A 23,187-nucleotide genomic window follows, 5' to 3' on the forward strand; every position below is an offset into this window, starting at 1 on the left:
TGCTCTACAACCACTTGGGTATAAGATCAAGGATGCAAGCAGAGGAAGACAAAGGCTGGAAAGATGTTGATGCGAGTTGCAGAAGGGTGTCAAAATGAGGTACAGCAAGCTGTCCATAACACAGGCTCTAGATGCTACCAAACAAAGGCTGCAAGCGCTGAGAAAAAGGCTGAAGAGATATACCAGAGAAGAATAAATGGCCTTCTGGCAAACCTGTGGCGTCCAGGTATCATCTCATGCAAGCAGCAGTGACTCTGACTCCAGCTAAATGAGAAGAAACTGTCCAAAAAGATGAGGGAAACGTGTCCACCTGCAAAACCATTTGTGTTTCTTCTGTTTTCTCACTAACAGCTAAAGCTTCATGTTTTTCCCCCATTACACTGATATAATAACATGAAGAAAAGAAAAAACACACCCGGTTGATAACATATTCACAGACAATTTATTTTTGATTGAAATTATTTCACATCATAGTTGTTATTTTCCTGTTGAAGATCTTTTGTATTTTTATTACAACAGCCACAGAGCAGCAGCAGCAGCAATAATAATAATAACTCGGCAGGAGAAGCAGATCAATGCGACCGAAAGACTGAAAAAGAGAGAGAAACATGATGGGCGCCCCTTTTCCAGCTGCCAACAAAATGATTTTACTACAAGGAATGGGAAATAAAGTTGAAGTAGTTGCATTTTTTCAGTCTGTCAGGTTTGTCTGACCCTGTTCCTTCCATAACAATGGTTAAGACTCGAGCACAGCTGTACATGACGCAGGTGTGGTAGAAACTTTACAAAAAAATGTTTTTCTTATTTAAAAAAGGTGACAGATGAACGGGGAGGAAAGCTCAGTGAGCTCCACAGGAAACAGGAGACATGGCCGAACAGGAGAGACGGTACTTTTCAACCAGCACGTTCTATAGTAACACTTAAAAAAAAAAAGAGAGAGAGAGAGAAACATAATCATCTCAACATGCTGGACCCCAGGCTCACAGTTTGGACAAGTCAGCGTGGCCCAAAACAGCCCACTGTGGGAAATGGGCTCATCTGCTTTCATGCCAAGTTTGATGAATTACCTCTGGGATTAAGGGTGAAGCTACAGCCAAGCTCGTTACCTCAGCCAGTTTCCCTACTAGTACAGTCTCTGGAGGAAAACGATGCTACGCTGCACTGAAGCTCAGTGTTGTGTTGCAGGTTGCTTGTAGCCTAAAAGCTGCATCACAACCTGGAGACCACCAGGTGATGTTTGTTTTTCTGCTTTCTTATTTTAATGGCATTAGTCATACACCCTGTAAAACCCCCCATAAAGGCCACAAGCACACTGGTCTAGCAACAAGGATGTTTAAAATAATAGCGTAGCTGGAGTTCTGATCCATTTAGACTTCTTCCCCCGCCCTTTGTGTGCCTTGGAAGCAGTGCGAGAAAACCCTTCTAGTCTGTTTTAGCTCCTCCCTCCTCCAGCATGACATCATAAAGACCCTAGACCAGAAAAAAGAAACTCGTGGATTACTCGCACATACCTCATTATCTGAAACTCTGTACTGGAAGGACTATTTTACCTTTCGATAAAGTCAAGGTAACCATTTCTCCTGATACGCTGAGCTAAGCAGCCGATGGCTGTGGCTTCACGTCAACCAGATAAACGTGATATTGGTATCAGGATTCTTCATGTCACTCTTAAAATAGAGTCAAACCGTTCATCCTTCAAAACCATCGGGGATAAAAACAACTGCAGTAAAATCAGACTGAATCATCGGGTCGCTGATGTGTGGAATCACCAACTTTATTTAATATGACCACAGTCAGCGTGATCCTCATACGATACGACTCGTGATATAAAAAATGGCCATCGTTTAAATGATTAAATCTCGGCTTCAGTCCAAAGGCGCCAAGTGTCATTGGCTGTTTTAGAAAATCAACATGAATAAAGCTTTAACTGCCTCAAACAGCAGGCTCGTGGGTAGATCCTGGCTACGACCAATCACAAAACAGCCGGATGGGATCTCTCCATTTCAGTCCTCAGCCTGGTGAGATAGTGATCAAACCCTTTATGGTATTTTTACAAAACAAAAATTACAAAATAACGAAAAAACATATTCGATGACGCGGCAACATTTACGTGCAAAAAACCTTAAACAACAAAAACACCGGAAACAAATGTTTGATTAAAGTGATCGAATGAGAGAAACATAAAATATAACACACATTGAAAACAGTTTTTTTAGATTACAGAGCACTTTGTGTGAAAAGAAGAAAAACAAAACAAAAACAACCACACACATTAAGATGAAGGCAACAACAGCCTGCCGAAGAAAAGGAGGCTGAGAGAAAAACAGAGAGGAGATGAAGAAGGGCGAGGATTCAAAAATGGTTCAAAGAGAGAAAGGAAGGAGACGACTATATACACTCATATGTACATCATACAGGATATGAAAAAGAGCACGATGTCCTAAAGCTAGACCCGAAGATGGCCGTACACAAACCGCACCTACAGGCCAAACAGAAACCTGTCGTGGCACCCAATAAATAGGAAACAAAGCGCTTCGTAGCGGACGGCGTCCTGTCCTCTGATTCAACAAGCATCTGGAGCGTTGCCCAGGTCGACACGAATAAATAAAATGGATGGATGCAGTTGCGCTTGCCTTGAGTTTCCAAGACAAATCCGCCCAAACCACGCGCACACGGGGAGAATAGATCCTGACAGACTTGCAGTGTGTCAGGGCAGTTACCACATCGTATGAAACGCTGCCACAACAAACAGGCAACACTTTGAGGGAATGTACACAGGCAAATAGAAGGTGCCCCACCCTCCCCGATTACTCGTCCCTTATTGTGATCGAATATGTACAAGAATTTTGTCCCATCCTCTGATAAGAATTAGCCTAAAAATGTCATCCACGTGATATGGCGTAATATAAATACAGCAGAGTGATTCAAAACAGGTCATGGGACAGGTAAAAAGACAAGTGACTCATCCGCTAGAGGCACTGCGACTCCTCCGCTCAGGACAGGGGGTCGGAGAGGCAAACGGCATCAGGGGGGCGACACCACGCTCAGGTTTGCCTCAAAAAAAAACAAAGCAGAGGAAAGACGTTTGGCGAGTTCTTTGCTTCAAAAGCATCCCAAAGCACCTGCACGGCGGGGACCAAAAACGAGAGGGGGATATGAAAATATACAACTCTCAGCTGGTGATGGGTCTGGTTCAAACAGGTCCGATTTCAGAAGTCCACTCTGAAGTTTGCCACCGCGGCTTTGGTACATGGACGTCCATGTGCGGCGGCGACCTGCGAGGGCTTCTTGGATAATGCGATGCAAAAAACCCCAAAAAGCTGTGTACTTTGATACCTCCCAACGAAATCCAGGAAAGACAATGTGTCAGAGGTTTTAAAGACAACTTATAAATATCAGTCAGTCCCAGACCACCCAGCTACTGCTACACAACTGTCCTATTAAATAGAAACAGGAGAGCTTCAGCACGCACACTGAAGGCAATTTAAAAAGGACCAAATATTGCCATCACCCTTGACATTCCTGCAAAGCTCCCAAAATGTCATCGTTGGGGAGGTGATGGGGAGGGAGGTGGGCATCTCCTTATGTTTTCTATAGAAAGACAATATATGAAAGCACAGATGTCTGGAAAAATATGTTAATTCAAGTTGATAAAAACCGTTTTTGTTTTCTTTTTCTCCTTTTCGCGAGTTGTACATGAGGAGTAGGCACAGTCTTCTTTTCTCTGAGGTAGCACCTCATTTTCCCAGTGAAAGATTGGAAAAGGCCGGAATTTGATCCCGAAAACTGACAGCAAAGAGAGAGCGAGGACTCGATAACAGTTGACCGCGTCCGTCGGGAGAGCTACATCGTGGATCGGATCAAAGACGAACTGGAAGGCGAGCTGCTGCGTCCGGCCTTCGTTCCATGAGGGGCAAACGCCAGCGAGAGGCTCCGGGGAGGTGGAGCCTTCCTCGATTCTGGATTTCATTATGAGGTGCACACGCAGAGAGGGAAAAAAACAAGAGTGATTATGAAAACTGAGAGACTACGTATGAAAGGACGAGGCAAAGGGTAAGGACAGAGAGAGCAGGGTTCCAGTATTTCAGTACATCGGGTCCTCTCGTTCTCTGATGTCGTTTGTAAAAAAACAAAAAAACAACAAGGGCCTTCGAGGTAAGAGGAGCGATGAGTTTCACAAAGTTCCTTCCCGGTGACGGTGTCACTTTGTGGGATCGGTGATGAAACTGGTGACGGCTCCTCCTCATAGCAAGCGTCTAATCAGACGGGGTGATCCTCAGGCCGGGTGATGTTAGGGTTCCTGGTGTAATGATGGCGTCGATGTAATGTGTGAGTTTGTGTGTGATCGTGCTTGTGTGTGTCTCGGCATGTAAAGGGGCTGCTGAAAGCTTGGCCGATCACCATGCTTCAGTGTACCGAACATCAACATCCTTCAGGTTAGGCAGTTTGGCCTGGAGAGGAACACAAACAATATACACTTCAGTTGAGATCAGTTTTATTTAAACAGCAACAAATTCAAACAGGCGCTTTAAATTATAAGATAAAGGCCCAATAATAAAGAAAAAATCCCAACAATCAAACAACCCTCCTATGAGCAAGCACTTGACAACAGTGGGAAGGAAAAACTCCCTTTTAACAGGAAGAAACCTCCAGCAGAACCAGGCTCAGGGAGGGATTTCATTCATAACTGTGCTTAAAGATTCAGTGGAGGGCATACAATAACTAACTAAAGCACCAAACAACTGATGCAGATGCACTGATGTGTTGCATGAAAAACACCAGCAGAGAGCAGTCTTTAATGGCGATAAGTGCAGCTGAGCTCAGAGAGCTGTGAAACACGGAAACAGGAAGTAGTACACCAACTATTTTAACAACTACTGTTTGTCAATATTTTAGCATTAGTCCCAGTGATAAAGGTGAGCCAGCAACATCGACAAAGCTGTGTTTAAGCTCCTTAGCATGCACAACAACAACGCAAGCCCAGACATGTCTAAGAGCGAGAGCCACGTAAACACTAAGCTACCTAAACACCCTTCACGGCATCACAATCACTGGCAAGAAAACTGTTCCTACTAAAAGGTGAAAACAACTCGTTTCACCACTGGTGACAAAAACACACTGCTGAGTACAGCCAGGCTATGAAGGCACACAAGGAGGAGATGCTAGCAGCTGCTGATGTGCTGCCCAAAAGTAAACAAATGACCCCTCCGAGCATTGTTATTGCTCGCTAGCTGCACTCCATGTGAGAGGAAGAATAAACAGTGGATGGAAATTTCTGGTGCAGTTACATAGTGGAAAAGCAGAGCTTTAAGCAGCTGGTTAAAAAGCTCAGCCAAGAATCAAAATCAAAATATTCCTCAGATTCAGTTTTATTATGTGACGATACTGCCTCGACCGCCTCGAGGGATTGTGCAGCTTAATGTTAAATGATCAAATTGACTTTAGCTGTCAGTTAAGCACAGTTTAGCCATCATGGGGTTAGGTGTTGGTGGCTTTGTCAAAACCATTTATTTTCACTGTATTAATACAAAAAATATATATATGCATCTATCAGTCCATTCAAAATTTATCTGTGTAGACATCAGATATAAGACCTCTCTTCAAAGCGATAAAGGTCCCGAGGCATGCTTTTTTCCATTCATTTAGCATTAGGTGCCACACAGAAACAGAACAGCAGGAACCTTTAAAGAACCTTTAACACTGACTGAATTACCTTGAGGTCCTCGTATGTGTCTGCTGTGAGCTTGGTGCTGTTCATGTTCAGACTGCACAGACTCTTCATGGCTGAAACAGACATTTGCACTTAGAGTTGACACACACACTATCAAGGACATTCACCGTGTCATAAAAATGCTTCCTATGCAAGATGTCTTACAACTGAGCGCCAGGAGACCAGCATCAGTGACGGGAGTCTCACACAGGTTCAGAACCTGAAGGCAGGCCAGATGCTCGGATAACAACCTCAGTCCTGCATCCCCAAACTGAAGCATGGAACAAAGCAAGGAAAGGGCAGCTGTTAGGCATCTGTAGACTCATAGACAGTCATGATTTCCTTGTGCAGCTGTTTGTGTTGGGTCCGTTTACCTGTGTGGACCAGAGGTTGAGCTGTTTGAGTGAAGGCAGCTTGATGAGCTGCTCAGCACAGGCACTGGTGACATTGGTGAAAGCCAGGCTCAGGTTCTCCAAGTTCCCAAAAGAACCTGAACTGAGCAGGCGGGCCAGGTCCGCATCCTAGAGAGGTGATGACAGGTTATTGTAAGAGTCAAATCAAGAGTTTTGCTTCTTTTCTAAGACGGTGTCTGTGTCAGCAGTGTGATCTCACCGTGGACTTGGAGGGCAGAGTCAGCCGGGTAGGGCCTCCTTTTCTTTGCTGAGGAGAAAATAGAAAGAAAGATGGCGTCTGAGCTTGAGGCCTTGCAGGAATCGTTGCTAACAGTAGATGGCACGTGTGAGCAGCTGCAGGCGTTTCCCACTGAGGCACGTCTATGATCACCTCGTGTTTAATTTCAGTAATAAGATGCTTTAAAAATGCTTCCCATCCTGCTTCAGTTAGAACCACTGATAAAAACTTATTCTCCTACAAAACATAAACGTGGTGTTTCTGGGGCAAGATTTTGGCCTGCACAGTAATGACCTGCTGATGAAATTCAGTTCTGCGTCATCAATTGGGAGACAGATTATTACGTTTTAATCTTAAACGGCATTTTGTTTTAGCTCTATTCTCTCTCCTTCACTCACAAACTCTCCTTACATCCATTTTATTCAATTATGTAACACTGCATTTCGAGTTTATTGAGAGATAACGGTGTACCGCTGTATTGGTGTAATAAAGAAAACAGCTGGTTACTGGGAAGGCCTTTTAAATAGGAGGCGAGATAAGTTATGGAATATAGACATGTTTATTTGAATTGCAAATAAATGGAGTCTACATATCGGCGTAAATGACGTATGTTAAGCAAATATTAGATAAATGTGTTGTTTTATCGCTTATTTTAACAACTATGGCAGCAGTAACAAGCAGACGCTTTTTTTAATATAAAGTTGTTAATTTTACAGATTTAGACTGCTTTGCTTCCATAACATGCCGTCTTTTTCAGATTTTTAAATATAAAATGTGCGTTGTGTAAATCGTCTCAGGAAATGTAGTGACATTCATATCAAATATATACTAAAAAACACAAACTTTTATAATTGGAGAAGAGTACAAGAGTCTAAACTTTACTGTGAATTTGAAAAGTGTGTGACAACCATACATTGTAAGCACACTGGCAGTTTCACATGCATGTATTTTCTGCAGATTCTAGCTATCATTATTATTATCATCAGGTTCTCCATCACCCGTCTCTGCTGCTGCTCTGAAGGAAGGAAAAAACTACAACCTCCAAAGATTTTTAGAGTAAACGGCAGGATTTTATATCCAAACGTGTTCATACACATAATATTTAACATGTGGATGCGTGTAAATGCACCTTATGTCTTCCTTTTGTCCCTAATGTGTGCATGACCTCTCAGACTGTCAACAACCATCACCAGTGTGTTAGAATTGCAGACTGACAATTATCTACAGCCAGGTCACATGCGTTACTGACGACACATGAATTTGCAGTAATGAGAAGCTGGTGACTTTATTTTTCCGTGCGCCGCAGCAGTGCGCCGGCAGCAGCGGCTGCAGGCCTCGGCGCTCCTACTAAATAATGGGAGTGAGAGGTGGAGTTGGAACTCACCAGCTCTTTGAGCTCTCTCTGTCGGTCGCAGAGCTGCTCGTACATGCGGAGCCCCACCTGGGTGCTCTCCAGGGTGGAGATGATCTGCAGCTGGGTGTCTTTATTTTCAATGATGTTGTACTCCAGCATCAGACACAGGATCTGGAAACATGTCATGCACAAGTTAAAGCTGCTGATATACTGAAACACCAGAACATGCGATGAAACCAACACGTAGTGCAGCCCAGTGTTGGTAAATGGATTTTCTACTCTTAATCACCTCAACCTGACTCATTCACAAATTCACACAAGTACTTTTTTCTATGTCTAAGACTCACATTCACCCTCCAATTAATCCTTTTAGAGCAGCTTGGCATCCAGCATGTTGTCCAAGGATACTTTGGCATGCGGACTGGAGCAGCCAGTGATCGAACCACCAATTAGTCAATGACCTAAACTACCTCCTGAGCTACAGCCATGCCAGATAGTAATAATAAACTCCCAAACTGCACATGGGTGGACTAAACAGAGACTAAGGTGAGAATAAAATGACCAAAATGCCATGCAAAACAACCGCAAAGAGTCAAAATGTCCAAAATAATGAAATGATCAGAAAGCGAGATGTGGAGAAATGAACAAAAACAAGACAATATAGCAATAAATACTAATTTTAAAAGAAGAAATGATTAAAACGAGACTGGAAACATCCACATAAAGAGGTAAAGTGACTTAAAAGTGAGACAGATATGGCCACAGTGTGGCCAAAAAAAAAGTTACTAGAGTGAGGAAACGACCGGAAAGTGAGGCTGAGGAGCAACAAACCAAATGTGATGCAGAAAATCTATAAAGTGATAAAGACTAAAATAAAATCTGTACACAAACTACTGCGGTGACACTAAATGACCACAAACAAAAACAAAGAGATAAAAAAATGGCCTCAGAAATGTGGTCAAAAGTGTCCACCACATGAGCAGGATGACCAAAATGTGAAAACGTACAACCAGAAAGTGATAAATTACAGAGATGTGATGCGATAAGACCAAAAAGGTTAGAATAAAAACAACCACGGAGCAGTGTAGAAACACCCCACAGTGACCCAAAGAATCCACAAAAAGACACACAACTGCAAAATGTGTATATATTTAGGAGAGCAGGACATAATTCATGGTTATAAGGTAGAAAGATCATCCACCTCCACCATGGTTTGGTTTCCACGGAGGGCCAGCAGCATGCAGGGGCCCAGCTTATTTTCAGCCAGAGAGAGGAGGAACTTCTTGGTCTTATAGCAGGAGCCCATCAGGATATGAACCTGGAGGATAGAAGGAAGAGCAGGAGGTGGGTCACGTTACAGTTCAGCATGACTGTGTCGATGCTTACGTGTGTGCATGTGTGTTCATACACTCACCATACTGGCAAAGAGCTCTCCGTCGTCATCACAGGCCACGCCTCCTGGACTGTAGAGCTGGAACCAGCCATCTTTCCCTGAACGCACGCTGAGCAGGCAGGAGTGGACCTGGAAAGCACACATACAGGGTGACTCTCCTTTCTTAGGCTTAAAGCAGAGATCAACCTGAACACACACACACACACACACACACACACACACACACACCTCCTGCCGAGGGTCCTCTGCAAACCTCTGAATGACATATTTCAGCTCCCTGTTTAGAGACAGAAATATCAAGACACAAAGGTCAGTTTGTTTGAAAGCTCGAGTTCACCTCATTTATCAGGAGCACGTCTCGGTTACTTACTTTGTGAATTTGGCATGTGCAAGAGCCCTGCAGAGAAGACAGAGATATGTGAGGTGTTACAGCCTTAAATACAGGAACGCATTTTTACATGCAGCGTGACTCAGAGCTGATCTTTATGGCACATCCGTGCCTTTCTGGAAGCTGACATCACGTCTGCGCTTTCTCTAACGGTGATGTAAAGCTGCTGACACAGAGGCATGGTGTTACTTTGTGTTGGTGGATACGGTCCACATGCAGAGGGAGTGCAGAGCTCATTAGGACTTTCCCTGCACTTGTACGCATGACTTCTATGAACTGTTTGTTATCAGTGATTCCCAAATGGCGTGCCGAGACACCCTGGTGAGCTGGGAGATGAATCCAGGGATTCTGGGACAACTGTGCATTTTTGTTACAATGCACAACTGCACAGAAAGTCATGAATGAATTACTTGACTCTGTGTGTACTTCGCACTCGTTTCCTCTATAAAAATATGCCACAGGTTCTGATCTGCAGAGTGGATCAGATTCTTGTGAGGAGCCAATGACAACCAGAGACCATCTGTAAAAGATGGAGCAATGCTACTGAACGTCCCCCCCACTGTTGTCATAACAATGCAACCATGGGTGGAAAGTACAGGGAAGACACGGAGGGCCATTTTTCTAGGAAAAACCATGTTGGTGCTCATCAGTGCGTCACTGTAAATATACAAGCACAGTAAAAAGAAAGCACAAACTTTCTATTGGAAGATTTTTACATATCGACACTTAATAAATGATCTAATCCTTAACGGGTCTTAAAATTAGGAAAGTACATCCAAGAAAACCTGACATGTTACACTGTGCCAGCATGTATTAAACAAAATCTAATTCAAATGCTTTAGTAATGTAGTAATGTAATCATTTTCTGCAATGTAGCTTTGCAAGCCTGAGCTATGCTGCCATGTTCTTCAGAGAGAAGAGGCGTTCTCCTGCAGGCCTTCCAAAGAAGCCCGACTTATTCAATTAACTGTATTTTAACCTTTTATCTAAGCCTTTGAAGATTGCCTTGGATTTTTTGTCATGAATCTTTCTCACTGTACAACAATGGATTACAGATTATAACCTTTCTGAGATTGATGCACAGCAACTGTTGCTCCTCTAAGATGATGTCTTTCTTCCTTGGCGTTACGTTAACACACACCTGACTGCTCCAGAACTGCAAACTGCCGATGCCTCTGCTTTAATGGAGCCTTAATCAAGTGCATCTGATGTCCTGATACATAAATCCTTACAACTGACAGTCTTTTCTTATAGCCATGACTATAATTAGCTGGTGCACAATAACATGGAATGCACCGAAAGCTCGTGTTTACATATTTGTTAGTTTTTACAGCATAAAACATCCCGTTTCCACCTTATTCAACAGATTTCACAGAGAATGTTTCGTTCTCATCTAAGTCATGTCTGTGACTGCCAGACTGCCACAAACATTCACTTGGCTCAAGGATGAACGATTAGATCTTGGCGGTCAAAGATAAAGGTTGCTGTGACCTCACAAAACATGTTTTGGCTAGCAGTAAAGAATTTCGATGCTGGTCACTGAAAAGTGTCGAGTGGAAAGAAGCGTCACCGGTTAACCAAACAGCTTCCGTTGCTTCGTTTGTCTATCACAGAAGCTTTGGCTGGCAGACCGCGGTGTTTCCAGACGTTTTGAAACGGTGGGAGCACGACTGAAAACACAGCAAGAAGATCCCACAGTGAAGCAGTTCAAATATCATTTAAAAGTATTATTTAAAAAGACTTCATATAGCTATTAAAAAACCCTCTTTGTTCGTGGCATTATTCATGTAGTATGGGATGATAATTATGGAATCATTAACGTGTGAATAACAACTTGTCATGTGTTAATTAGTCCTCTGCATGCATATGCTTCTCACTTTGTACGAGATGACTCACTCTGTCCAAAGCTAAAGGGTTCTGGGGAATATTGTTGCTTTTCCTAATGACGCCTGAAGACATCAGCCAGGTAACAGTGGCGCAGGTGGGTTCCCCAGTTAACGAAACAACAAGTTGTTGTCTAGTTGCCATTAATGAAGCTCGGGATCAGGCAGCCAATTACAAAGACAGCTCTGGGCTACTTATGCCTAACAACAGCGGGCTCGCTGGGGGTAGGAATCCGCCCCCCACCCTAGTCTGCGATCCTTTGGGAAGCACGGTAATGTACCTCACCACGTCAGCAGTGACACCCCCACGGGTCCTCATCAGAAATATGTGCACACCCTGAGAGACAGCGACAGCGCGTCTGTGGGGACTGGCTTGTTTTTGGAACCAGGCTCAAGTGGCCACAACAGGAACTGCAGTTTTTGTTGGGCTTCCGCACAGCTTCACTGTTCAGCCCCAGAGGCACACGTTTGGTTTTAATTGACGTTCCCACAGCAGGAACCCCAAATTCTCTGCTGTTTGGAGCAGTCCCCAGTGCTCTGTGTAGTGCAGCGGTCCCCAACCCCCGGGCCACTGCCCGGGCCGGTCTATGAGTCGTTTGGTACCGGGCCGCGAGAGTTGAGGCTCCGGTGTGAAATTTATGGTTTTCAGCGTTTTTATCGTTAACTCGCTTTGCCTGGCTCTTTCCCCTGTTGTAGCTGCGCGTCTTATTTTGAAAGAAATATTTACGCGTTACCATAGCGACCAGAGAGGAGGATGTTACTCTGAATGTCGTTGGCGCATTTTCAGGAGGACGCTGCTAATAAAGTTACACAATTACACAGTGAATTCACTTTTATTATTATATTTACAAAATCCCACAGTTTGTCTCGGTCGTATCGTTTTATTTTGTTGTATTTATCCGTGGCACAAATGAGGTTGGGGACCGCAGGTTCAGTGGCCTCAATGAACACAAGGTGCTTTTTGGTCTTTCATCATTAATAACATAAATGATATTATCCAGCATTCTAACTCATACAATACTTTTTGATAGTTCGACACATTTTTAATAAGAAAAAGACGTTTTTTGGAGATTTTTCTCCAAATCCGAGTTCTGTCCTTTTTTTATTGGTCATTCAGATTAAGATGAATGACTGGATGAGTGAGTAAATGTGAATATGTGAAAACAGAGGAAAAATGAATGCTCTGGTACGAAAAGGTTTGGTGTCTGAAGGCAAAGTGATGGTGGGTGTTTTCATCAAACTGGATACTAAAGTTGCTTTAATCTGCTGAAATGTGGAAGTGTAGTCTTCACTGTCTACGCTGTCTTACCATCGCTAATTCCACACATAAAAGAAGTTAAATTCCTTTTTATTAGTCTGTCATTTAGCCCCACTCAGCTAATATGTGTCTGTGTGTTTATGAATGGAGCCTGCTCAAGCCATTGGGTGACATCATGGTGGATTTATCTGGTTTTTTTAAATTTGCATATCCTATTATATTTGCAGCGTGCAACATATGCTACATTATCTATGATGAACACTCACTCTTTAGGGAAGGGGATGGGCTGCAGCAGGCTGGCCAGAGCAGGTCTCCAGTCGTCATAGTCTGACCTACAGTCACAAAGCAAGAACACAGAGTCAGTGTCACCCTGTCAACCCGGAGAAAAATGGTTTTGGCGTGCTACAGCACTGACGCATTAACTCACAGCATCTTGAGGATGAGAGCGAAGCAGCCCAGCACTCGGTCAGCCTGCGCCGGCAGCTGGATGGAGAGCGTGTTGACGGCCGGGCTGACCAGCAGACAGTCGATAAGGTTGGGTTCGCTGTCGCCCCTCGTCGGCCCGCCCTTCCGCTTGGTGTTTGCCGAATTGTTGTTCCGCTCTAGCTCCACCAGGATCTCGCTGGAGTTGACGACGGAGGGAGGAGGAGAGAGCGGCAGGGAGGACGTCGGAGAGGAGATGGGGATGGTTGGAGCCACGGGGTTAGTGGGGGCTGGGGGAGGTGGCTGAGGAGGACTGGGGGTGGTAGAGAGCGGTAGGATGGTGGCAGGAGGTGGCGTTGGGGGTTCGGGCCGCAGCAGGCGTAGCGGCATCGGGGGTTTGCGGTCGTTCTGCTGTTGACAGCCGTTTCGGATTTCCTTCAGGCTGGGGGAGTTGTCCCGACTGCAACGAGCAAGAGAGGAAAACATCGGTCATGCTGGAGAGCGTGCATGAAAAAGCGTAAGCGCAGATGAGAGACGCAGGTGAGGTGCAGCTGGAGGCAGAAGCGATGTTTCCTGGAGTGACAGCTCCTTCGTGGGTTAGTGCTTTGGAAAAAGTGGCTCCTCTCTGGGGTGAACAGCGCTAAAGGGATGGTGATAATGAGCTGAGAGGGCCCGTCAAACCACCAAAGAGTCCAGATGGGAAACACCAGAAAGACACATTTCAAAAAAATAGTTCTAAAATAAATAAAAACCAAGTCCAAAATGCTGATGTTGAATGTTAAATCCACACACCAATGGCTGATGCCACAGCATCCACAAGCACTGAGCTGCATTTAATAAGAAGCAAAACTGGAAACTGTGAATAGTCCTGCAAGAACCCAACAAACCTCAGGTTATTCTTCTTAATAAACATAATCAGCTTATGTATTTAATTACTTTCCATTTATTCTTTTGTATATAATTGCTCATGTATTTCTGTGGCACTCTGGAACATTGCAGATTAGTTTAGGGCTATAAATGGCATAATGTGGTCTGATGATCGAAACAGTTACCGTCTGCTTTCCTGGTAACATCTGCAAATTGGTGTTTGTATCGTTTCCTTCATATTAGTCCTACAAGATGTGGGAAATTACCAGTCATGTGTTTGTCTAATCAATGACAACGTGAAGGCAAACAACAGAATAACCCTTCTGCCGGAACAGCAGCAAAAAGGAGCCTTAGAAGCAATGGTGTAAATACTCTCGATGAATGCTGTGCAGTGAGCTTTCTCTAGTATAAAAAGTGCAAAATGAAAACTCTGAGATGATGCAACAACAAGCGTACAGGCTGAGTGAGAGTTGGAAAGAAGAGAAGGACGAATGTGAAGGTGGTAAGACGAGTAAGCGTTTATTAAATGAGTTCAGGGAAAAGACAAGAAGCAGAAGAAGAAGCAGATACTGTTTGCGTGTGGATATGGGCGTGACTGACCTGTTGATGAACTCCTCATAACAGGAATAAATGGCAGCCAGACACACTGCCACCAGGTTTGGCAGGACACGTGGGTGAGGGCACTGGCCTGTGGGCCCGTGCATGCTGCAAAGCAAACGTGCAGGTCAGAGGACGACTTGCAACTTATCTAAATCCAGTGTGAGTCTAACGATACTCGTCCTCTAAGCTGATGCTAGAGGACTACAGGGAGTGCAGAATTATTAGGCAAGTTGTATTTTTGAGGAATAATTTTATTATTGAACAACAACCATGTTCTCAATGAACCCAAAAAACTCATTAATATCAAAGCTGAATGTTTGTGGAAGTAGTTTTTAGTTTGTTTTTAGTTTGAGCTATTTTAGGGGGATATCTGTGTGTGCAGGTGACTATTACTGTGCATAATTATTAGGCAACTTAACAAAAAACAAATATATACCCATTTCAATTATTGACTTTTACCAGTGAAACCAATATAACATCTCCACATTCACAAATATACATTTCTGACATTCAAAAACAAAACAAAAACAAATCAGCGACCAATATAGCCACCTTTCTTTGCAAGGACACTCAAAAGCCTGCCATCCATGGATTCTGTCAGTGTTTTGATCTGTTCACCATCAACATTGCGTGCAGCAGCAACCACAGCCTCCCAGACACTGTTCAGAGAGGTGTACTGTTTTCCCTCCTTGTAAATCTCACATTTGATGATGGACCACAGGTTCTCAATGGGGTTCAGATCAGGTGAACAAGGAGGCCATGTCATTAGTTTTTCTTCTTTTATACCCTTTCTTGCCAGCCACGCTGTGGAGTACTTGGACACGTGTGATGGAGCATTGTCCTGCATGACAATCATGTTTTTCTTGAAGGATGCAGACTTCTTCCTGTACCACTGCTTGAAGAAGGTGTCTTCCAGAAACTGGCAGTAGGACTGGGAGTTGAGCTTGACTCCATCCTCAACCCGAAAAGGCCCCACAAGCTCATCTTTGATGATACCAGCCCAAACCAGTACTCCACCTCCACCTTGCTGGCGTCTGAGTGGGACTGGAGCTCTCTGCCCTTTACCAATCCAGCCACGGGCCCATCCATCTGGCCCATCAAGACTCACTCTCATTTCATCAGTCCATAAAACCTTAGAAAAACCAGTCTTGAGATATTTCTTGGCCCAGTCTTGACGTTTCAGCTTGTGTGTCTTGTTCAGTGGTGGTCGTCTTTCAGCCTTTCTTACCTTGGCCATGTCTCTGAGTATTGCACACCTTGTGCTTTTGGGCACTCCAGTGATGTTGCAGCTCTGAAATATGGCCAAACTGGTGGCAAGTGGCATCTTGGCAGCTGCACGCTTGACTTTTCTCAGTTCATGGGCAGTTATTTTGCGCCTTGGTTTTTCCACATGCTTCTTGCGACCCTGTTGACTATTTTGAATGAAACGCTTGATTGTTCGATGATCACGCTTCAGAAGCTTTGCAATTTTGAGACTGCTGCATCCCTCTGCAAGATATCTCACTATTTTTGACTTTTCTGAGCCTGTCAAGTCCTTCTTTTGACCCATTTTGCCAAAGGAAAGGACGTTGCCTAATAATTATGCACACCTGATATAGGGTGTTGATGTCATTAGACCACACCCCTTCTCATTACAGAGATGCACATCACCTAATATGCTTAATTGGTAGTAGGCTTTCGAGCCTATACAGCTTGGAGTAAGACAACATGCATGAAGAGGATGATGTGGACAAAATACTCATTTGCCTAATAATTCTGCACTCCCTGTACATGGTAACTGTGTACGAGCTTTCTGGGGGTACAGCCTCACCTGCACTTAAACAAAACACTGTATACTTGAATTCTTTAGGAATGCCAGTCACTAGTGACCTAGCTAGGAATGCTAGTGATTCTACTATGAGTGTAGCGGGCTACACCTGTCACGCTGGAGATGATAAGGACAAGACAATGACGGTGTTAGCTCAGAAATGCTACCGATTTGGCTCAAAATACTAGTCGGCAGTTCCAGGAAGTGTAGAGGTTGGTAAAAGTGAGTGGCTTGTCTCACGCAGTGAGGAGAAAGGTCATGCTGGCCTGTTACTTTGAACTGCTGGCCTACCGCTCTTTGGTTTTCACACAGATTCAGTTCCTCCTTGCGTACGGGAAATATCTGCAGTGTGCTGCATTTTATCCAACAGCCTTTGGCTTCAAATTATATTCACTTCCTCTTGGATTGTGAATCATTCAAATAAAAAACTAATGTGCTACTTATGTGTTATTATATTGTCTATTATGAGATTTCAAAGAGCTTGTAGAGTTGGTGCCCAGTTCCTACCACGAGGACAAGTGGACAAGAAACACACACCTCACACACACTCAGTGTCATCAAACTCGATGTTATATTATTGATAAAATAAATAATAATAAATAAATAACTGTCCAAGTGTTCAGGCAAATTACAATCTGATGGTTTGGCAACATTTTTCTCTTTTTCTTAAAACTTTCATCTCAATAAAGCTCAGCTGAACACACGGCCTCTCTCAGGCTCGCCGTAGCCTTATTTCTGGTTTCCAGTAGACTGGTCTGGCTTTGGTCTGCGCAGCATGTTTACCCAGTATTGAAGGCAATGCCCCAAAAACGTTTTTCCCCCTTTTTAAACATCCTGCCATCCTAACCGCGAGCTACAGCTGTGGCCTCCAGAGCAATTAAATCCCACCTCACTGCATCTTTAAATAGAGGCTGTAGTCTGAAGTTATTGAGTCACGGATTACAGATTTATAGCAGCACATGCTCACCTGTGAATAAACTTCTTGACCACCTCCATTCCACCGTTGAGCTCATTAAGAGCCAGGATGTACTCCTGAGTGAAGAGACGCAGACGAGGGCACTTCCCGAAATCCTGTCAGCAACAGCCAAAAGCAGAGTTAGGAATATATCATCCAAAATACAAAATTGAATGATGAATAAAGGATATGCAGAAATAAAAACTTTTCTTATTCTCATTAGCTACTGCATACACGTTTATTAAAGACAACTAGAATTTAGGTTTCTCTATGAGAGCCACTGACAGATGAGACTCACACTGATTACATCTCTCGTGCTCTTTCTACTTAATCACCATTTCTATCTATTAAGTTGCTGCTCATGAACCAAGGGCTTGTACAGGACTTTATGGACACTTGTGGGAACTTTACATGGCAATTCATTCATTCATGCTTTTTAAATTCTCACAGAACTGAAGACAGCAGACGGATTTAAACTCTCTCATTGAGCAAAATGCGCGTCGTCATGGGCTACGTGGAACCAGTAAAGATTTTTACAGCAGATCTATCGTTGCTGGGAATCACTGGTCTTGCAAAATCTTCTGCTTCCTAAAAAATTACTTTAAGAATTCTAAAATAAGAAGAAGATAAAAACGGCGCTGTGCAGAAAAGCGGTACTGGACTCAGCCGATCTCACCATGTTGTGTTTGAGGATTCTCTGAACCACAGGAGTGAACACTTCGATCACAACGCTCGACCGCGGTCGCTCCCGACAGTGCTGCAACACACGAGATCGACGGGCGTCAACAAGGAAGCGCTTTTAATTATTTGCAATATTTACGACAGAAGAAACGTGTTCAGCATCCGATGCACAAGAGCTCACCTTACAGAAGAACTCGCACAGATCAGGTGGAGGGTGGTTGTTTTCCAGAAGAGGAGCGATGGCCTGCACAAACACACATGTACACACACAAACGCACACATACAGGTGACTATTTCCATATCATATCTCTTATTTACACAGGCCCAGAGCCAGCATGCTGTCAGGTGAAGGAGCTGTGTGAAAACAGGCCACAGGTGAGCTACACAAACATTGCAATTTCCCTAAGCATCAAGCTCCCCCTGCTCTGCCCAGTTACCACCGCGTGGGTATCGACCGCCACGGTCGAAAACACACAAATAAAAAAAATCTAGCATAAAGAGAGACACGGGGACAATCTATATTCTTCAGTCTAACGAGCAAAGCAACTGAAGCTTGTTAACGATTAATAAACTTGTTAAATATCAGTTTAGTGCACAGTGACAGCAAACTTACCACGATGATGTTTTCATGATCCTGAGGACTGAGGTTTGAGTTCTGCAAAGGAAAAAATCAAAAATAAGGAAGAACTAATTATGAGTACGGAGTTAACAATACGTCTAACGATGGAAGCTCTCCACCTTAAAGGAAACGACATCATCACAGCAATGTCACGCAACACGAGTGAGTGTGCTACCTCAGCCAGCAGGGTGGAGATGATGTGCAGTGGAGCTTGGTGGATGGATTCATCCTGCAGCGGTGAGGTCAGAGCCATGTCCACCAGCGCTCTGATCTCCTTTAGCGCCACGTCCCAGCGACTCGGGTTGTTTAGGACCTTGCGATACTTGTAGATCTTTTTCTGCAGGAGAAACGATGCGATGAACAGCTGAGCACCGGCCCAAAGGCCGCAGGACTGCACATGACACATCAGGGTGCTGCGTTTGTGTCTGTTTGCACAGGTATTTGCCTTTGGAGGGCCCAGGAAAACTGCTTGTGTACAATGCTCCAACAAAGAAAAAACAGCCACATAGCTCGATGATGTAGCTGAGTGACAGCTGAGTTTAGCACAGACAACAGAGCAGCGAATGCTTTTTATCGTTTTTAATGTTCAGTTTAACTTCAGCTTTTTCTACATTTGAACTTCGCTCTTCTGCAACTTATTGACCCACTAAAGCACAAGCGACACCAACCCACAGATGGTTGTTTGTGCCACTGTTGGTGACAACAAACAGCTACTACATGTTGGTGAAGGTGCGCGAGGCTGTCCGCAGGCAAATACTTATGCAAATGGATACAAATCCAAGACCGTAAATCCACCTTTAGACAAAAGGAACCGCAAAGATATGCAAAGAAAGAAAAAAAACTAAGCTCACACACAAAAAATACACAGAAAGAAAACAACTGTGGAAAGACACAGACCGCAAAGAGAGACAGAACAGCTACAAAGAGACAAAAAGTTCCTCATAGTTGGATGGAGCCAAGAAAAAAAAGGAAAAAATGTACAAAACACCTAAAAAAAAAAGCCAAATAAACGTATGACAATGATAAGCAAAGCAGACACAAATCATTAGGAAATAATATAAAAGTGGTTTTTGTCTCGTTGGTCCTCCTTTGTCACAGTTTCCTCCGTGTTTGTGTTGGACTTTTATTTTAAAGGTGTCCCAGGAAACGTGTGTGTCACACACTAACCTGAAACATTTGTACAGTGCAGAAGTCATTGCAAGTACTAAGGCATACTTCCTTGTACAGCTTTATTTAGCTCTGTGAGCACAGCATGGATTCAGACCTGACAGGTTTAGAGGTCTAAATGCTGTGTGGGGTTGGGGAAAGGTGTGCAATAATAAACATCCATTTCTGATGTTTTGAGATGATAATTCTGCAGTAAATGTCACCGTGTGTGGTAATCTTTACAAAGTGGAGGACAGGGTGAAGGCTGCAGCTTTAATGAGGCTGAAGAAATGATTGAATTCATAGTTAAAGAAAGAAAAAACAGTGACCTTACCTTCCACTGCAGGGAGTGAAACCACTGGTCCCTCAAGTAGCTGTTTGCAGCCTGCAGCAACACACACACACACACACACACACACACACACACACACACACACACACACGCAAAATGTCAAATGATTTCGAGTATATCCTGAGACAAACTTTTGCTGCTGTGCAAAAAGTCACAAGTTCACCTTTTAGCCAGCATTAAATGACCAGATCTACAGTTTTATTAAAGACTCCTGCGCTGTGAAGAAGAGAAACAGATTTAATGCACCCATGAAAGCAAACCTGATGGTCAGAGAGCTGCTAAAACAATATCAAAAACTTGCAGTGCTGCAACTGTCAGATGCACAGTTAATAATAACAACCACTCTGTGCATCTGCCAAGAAATCTCTAAGTAATCAAAGTAATTGTAATCTTAGTAATCTAGTCTAATTTAAAGTCTTTTAACTAGAATAAAAATGTAATAACTGGACATGTCGGACTTCCTGATAAAGTTGATGGCGTCCACAGTGAGACCGTTCCACTCGTGTCTTTAGAAACAGAGCCGTGGCTTCAAATCGCAAATATTTTGCTTGGTGATATCGTCTCAGTGGAAGGACACCAAATATGGATGTTTTATTAAATAAATTAAAATACTCTCATCTCGTGCACCCCCATCGTGACACATCGCACAAACTCACATTAAACCAGCTCAACTGACAAACCTCCAACAAATACGACACAAAGAATCGTCGCCTAAGCTGTCATCCCTGATGGTCATTAATTGCTGTATTATCAGAAACTGATTGCATGTTATTTCCAACCCCATTCCATCGCAGTCTGATATCACAGATTGATATATTGACTCTGTCTTATGGCAACACTTATGGCAGGTTTTAGCAACAGTGTTGACAGCCTGACAATCTCATTTAACAGGAAATACATAACTGCAGTGAGATAACTTTATCTTATTGGATAAAATAGATATTGACAAAAAAGTCAAAGGAAAAAAAGGTGATAAATACTCAGGATATCACGAAACGTTGAAACGCCGCCGTGCTTGCAGCAGCTTAACGTGAACGCGGATGAGCTCCGGCGTTGGATTCATCTCTACGCGTTTAGAAAGAGTTCAAACCTTTTTTAGGTATTCGACTTACACAATGTGCCGACCCAACCCATGAGCGACTGTTACGACATTATTACTTCAAACTACTTTGTTAATTTGCGCAGCGCTATCATGCTGTGTGCTACACAAACTGCCTTTGTGGTTGTTCCTGGTACAGTACGTACCAGGAACAACCACAACCACATACAACCGTGTGTGCGGTTGTATGTTTAGACAAACATACAACCGCACACACAACCAGAAATCAAAAAGATCACGCACAGAAACACTGCATGCAGCGCAACATGACCACAAAGAGATGCTAAACAACAGTTAAAGGAACAGTTTCTGTGCAGTGAAACAGCTAGGCTTTCAGTTTGTTGATTTTGTATTAAAAGCAGATGTTGGGGCAAGTCAAGTACTAGAGTACTTAAATATAGTAAAGTACAGTACAATTACAGCCTTTGGTGCTCATGAGTACCTGCCTGCTTCAGCTTAACCTACAATATAGCGTCAGGTTGGGGTTTCTAGTCATCAACTTGACCTTCAAATCTACCATCCATCCACTAAACACTAAATGCACGTCAGTGTTCTTTACATAGCTGAAGATTTATTCCAGGTTTGCCAGCGTTCCACGACCAGCAAAGCTTCAAAGTGGGAGCATCGGGCGGTGGTCCAAAGAAGGCCAGCAGGCACAAGCAAACACAGCTGAAGAGGCTGACATTCACTGTTGACCCCCAGCACCAATCATAGGCCGAGCTGTGTATCCAAGGTAATTGGGCTAATGGGTAACGGTACTAAATGTGCCCCCTGAGCGGCTCTGGTTAATGCTGAAATGAAATTTTCTCAGAGTTCAGCAGGTACATGGAGCAACAGGCCAAAGACAGGACCTTGTGTTGTCCCAAGCCAAAGCAGACAGACAAGCTTTAATAAGTTAAAGATCGAGGTAAATTCAGACTGCGTAAAACCGTAAAAATACTCATTTAACAATGCTACAAACAAAACAGCATTTACACAATTATCTGCAATTATTTAACCTTTTGTCACATTCCAGCTGTTCATAGAAATACTTGCTAATAATGAAACTAAATAAATGAAAATCAATGTGACGGGCGCAAACAGAGTGATGCTATTCCAGCTTTAAACATGGCCGCCTAATAAGAAGAAGGATCAATGACCTGATGATAATTTTTACCGTTCTGTTGTGTAACAACAACAGTGACCAGAGCACAGAGCAGAGAGTCTTGATCCAATTATCCACTGGACGCCACATAAGCCACCTCTAAATGTGGCTGCTGCCCACAGAGGTGTCGGCTCCCAGGTTTGTTCCACTGTAGCTGGTCTGGAGTCACCGGTGTCGCTTTGTAGTCATTTAGTGAAGTAAGCGTTGTATTGATGTACAACTGTGATCAAGTTTAAACTTAACCTTTAAATAAGGATCTGTAGTAGGATAGGGCAGATCAGATTTGACAAGCTGACGCAACCAGATGTGGAAAGTGTGTTTTGACCGTGAGTTCCTGGAATGTGCAAATCAAGCCACAATGTTTTGATCTAGTTTCAGAAACTGTCTAGTTACAGATACGCTCCGAAGGAGACAAAGAGTTACGTTTTCATGAGACTTCAGCTGCACGGAGGACTTTGCTCTTAGTAATTTACTAATTGTGCTGAACACAAGAGGTTAAAATTATTAGAGCAACAATCAGTGCAACACTGAAAACATCCACTAACCTCTCTGGACAGCATTAACATTTGTGAGAACAGTTTTCTACATTTTCATTCTGTTGTCTTTGTTTTTAAAGTATTTATAAAGTTTGCAGCGCTTTTGCTGTTTGAAACCTATTTAAATATACACTCTGTACGTTTTTAAGACATGTCAGGTCGGTAACTTGTTGTTAAGTCTGGTTAAATGTTTAGTTAGAAATATGAAGTGTATATCTACATGCTGACAACATCAACCTTGTTTCCAAATGTTAAGTCTTTTTCTCACTTTTTGACCAACAAATCGTTCGGCCAACCTCGAAGCCCTCGGTGTGACGGATCGTTAACACGACCCTGCTCACA

General features: G+C 43.4%; 1 protein-coding gene across 1 annotated transcript in view; it reads right to left on the reverse strand.

Moving 5' to 3' along the window:
* Window positions 1–1,037: 1,037 nt before the first annotated feature.
* cmip (c-Maf inducing protein) overlaps window positions 1,038–23,187 on the reverse strand; it is a 46,159-nt gene continuing 24,009 nt past the window's right edge. The window contains exons 3-21 of the mRNA XM_080861631.1: window positions 20,049–20,099; window positions 18,744–18,905; window positions 18,563–18,604; window positions 18,131–18,193; window positions 17,945–18,025; window positions 17,281–17,384; window positions 14,507–14,611; window positions 13,044–13,499; window positions 12,883–12,948; window positions 9,458–9,484; window positions 9,316–9,364; window positions 9,109–9,216; window positions 8,896–9,012; window positions 7,725–7,865; window positions 6,323–6,370; window positions 6,085–6,231; window positions 5,876–5,981; window positions 5,714–5,784; window positions 1,038–4,451 (exon numbers count right to left, since the gene is read on the reverse strand). Coding sequence (XP_080717757.1) covers window positions 4,398–4,451; window positions 5,714–5,784; window positions 5,876–5,981; window positions 6,085–6,231; window positions 6,323–6,370; window positions 7,725–7,865; window positions 8,896–9,012; window positions 9,109–9,216; window positions 9,316–9,364; window positions 9,458–9,484; window positions 12,883–12,948; window positions 13,044–13,499; window positions 14,507–14,611; window positions 17,281–17,384; window positions 17,945–18,025; window positions 18,131–18,193; window positions 18,563–18,604; window positions 18,744–18,905; window positions 20,049–20,099 — 1,998 coding nt within the window. The 3' untranslated portion in view covers window positions 1,038–4,397. The remainder of the gene's footprint in view (window positions 4,452–5,713; window positions 5,785–5,875; window positions 5,982–6,084; window positions 6,232–6,322; window positions 6,371–7,724; window positions 7,866–8,895; window positions 9,013–9,108; window positions 9,217–9,315; window positions 9,365–9,457; window positions 9,485–12,882; window positions 12,949–13,043; window positions 13,500–14,506; window positions 14,612–17,280; window positions 17,385–17,944; window positions 18,026–18,130; window positions 18,194–18,562; window positions 18,605–18,743; window positions 18,906–20,048; window positions 20,100–23,187) is intronic.

This window comes from Rhamphochromis sp. 'chilingali', assembly GCF_963969265.1.
Source record: "Rhamphochromis sp. 'chilingali' genome assembly, chromosome: 2".
Lineage (NCBI taxonomy): Eukaryota > Metazoa > Chordata > Actinopteri > Cichliformes > Cichlidae > Rhamphochromis > Rhamphochromis sp. 'chilingali'.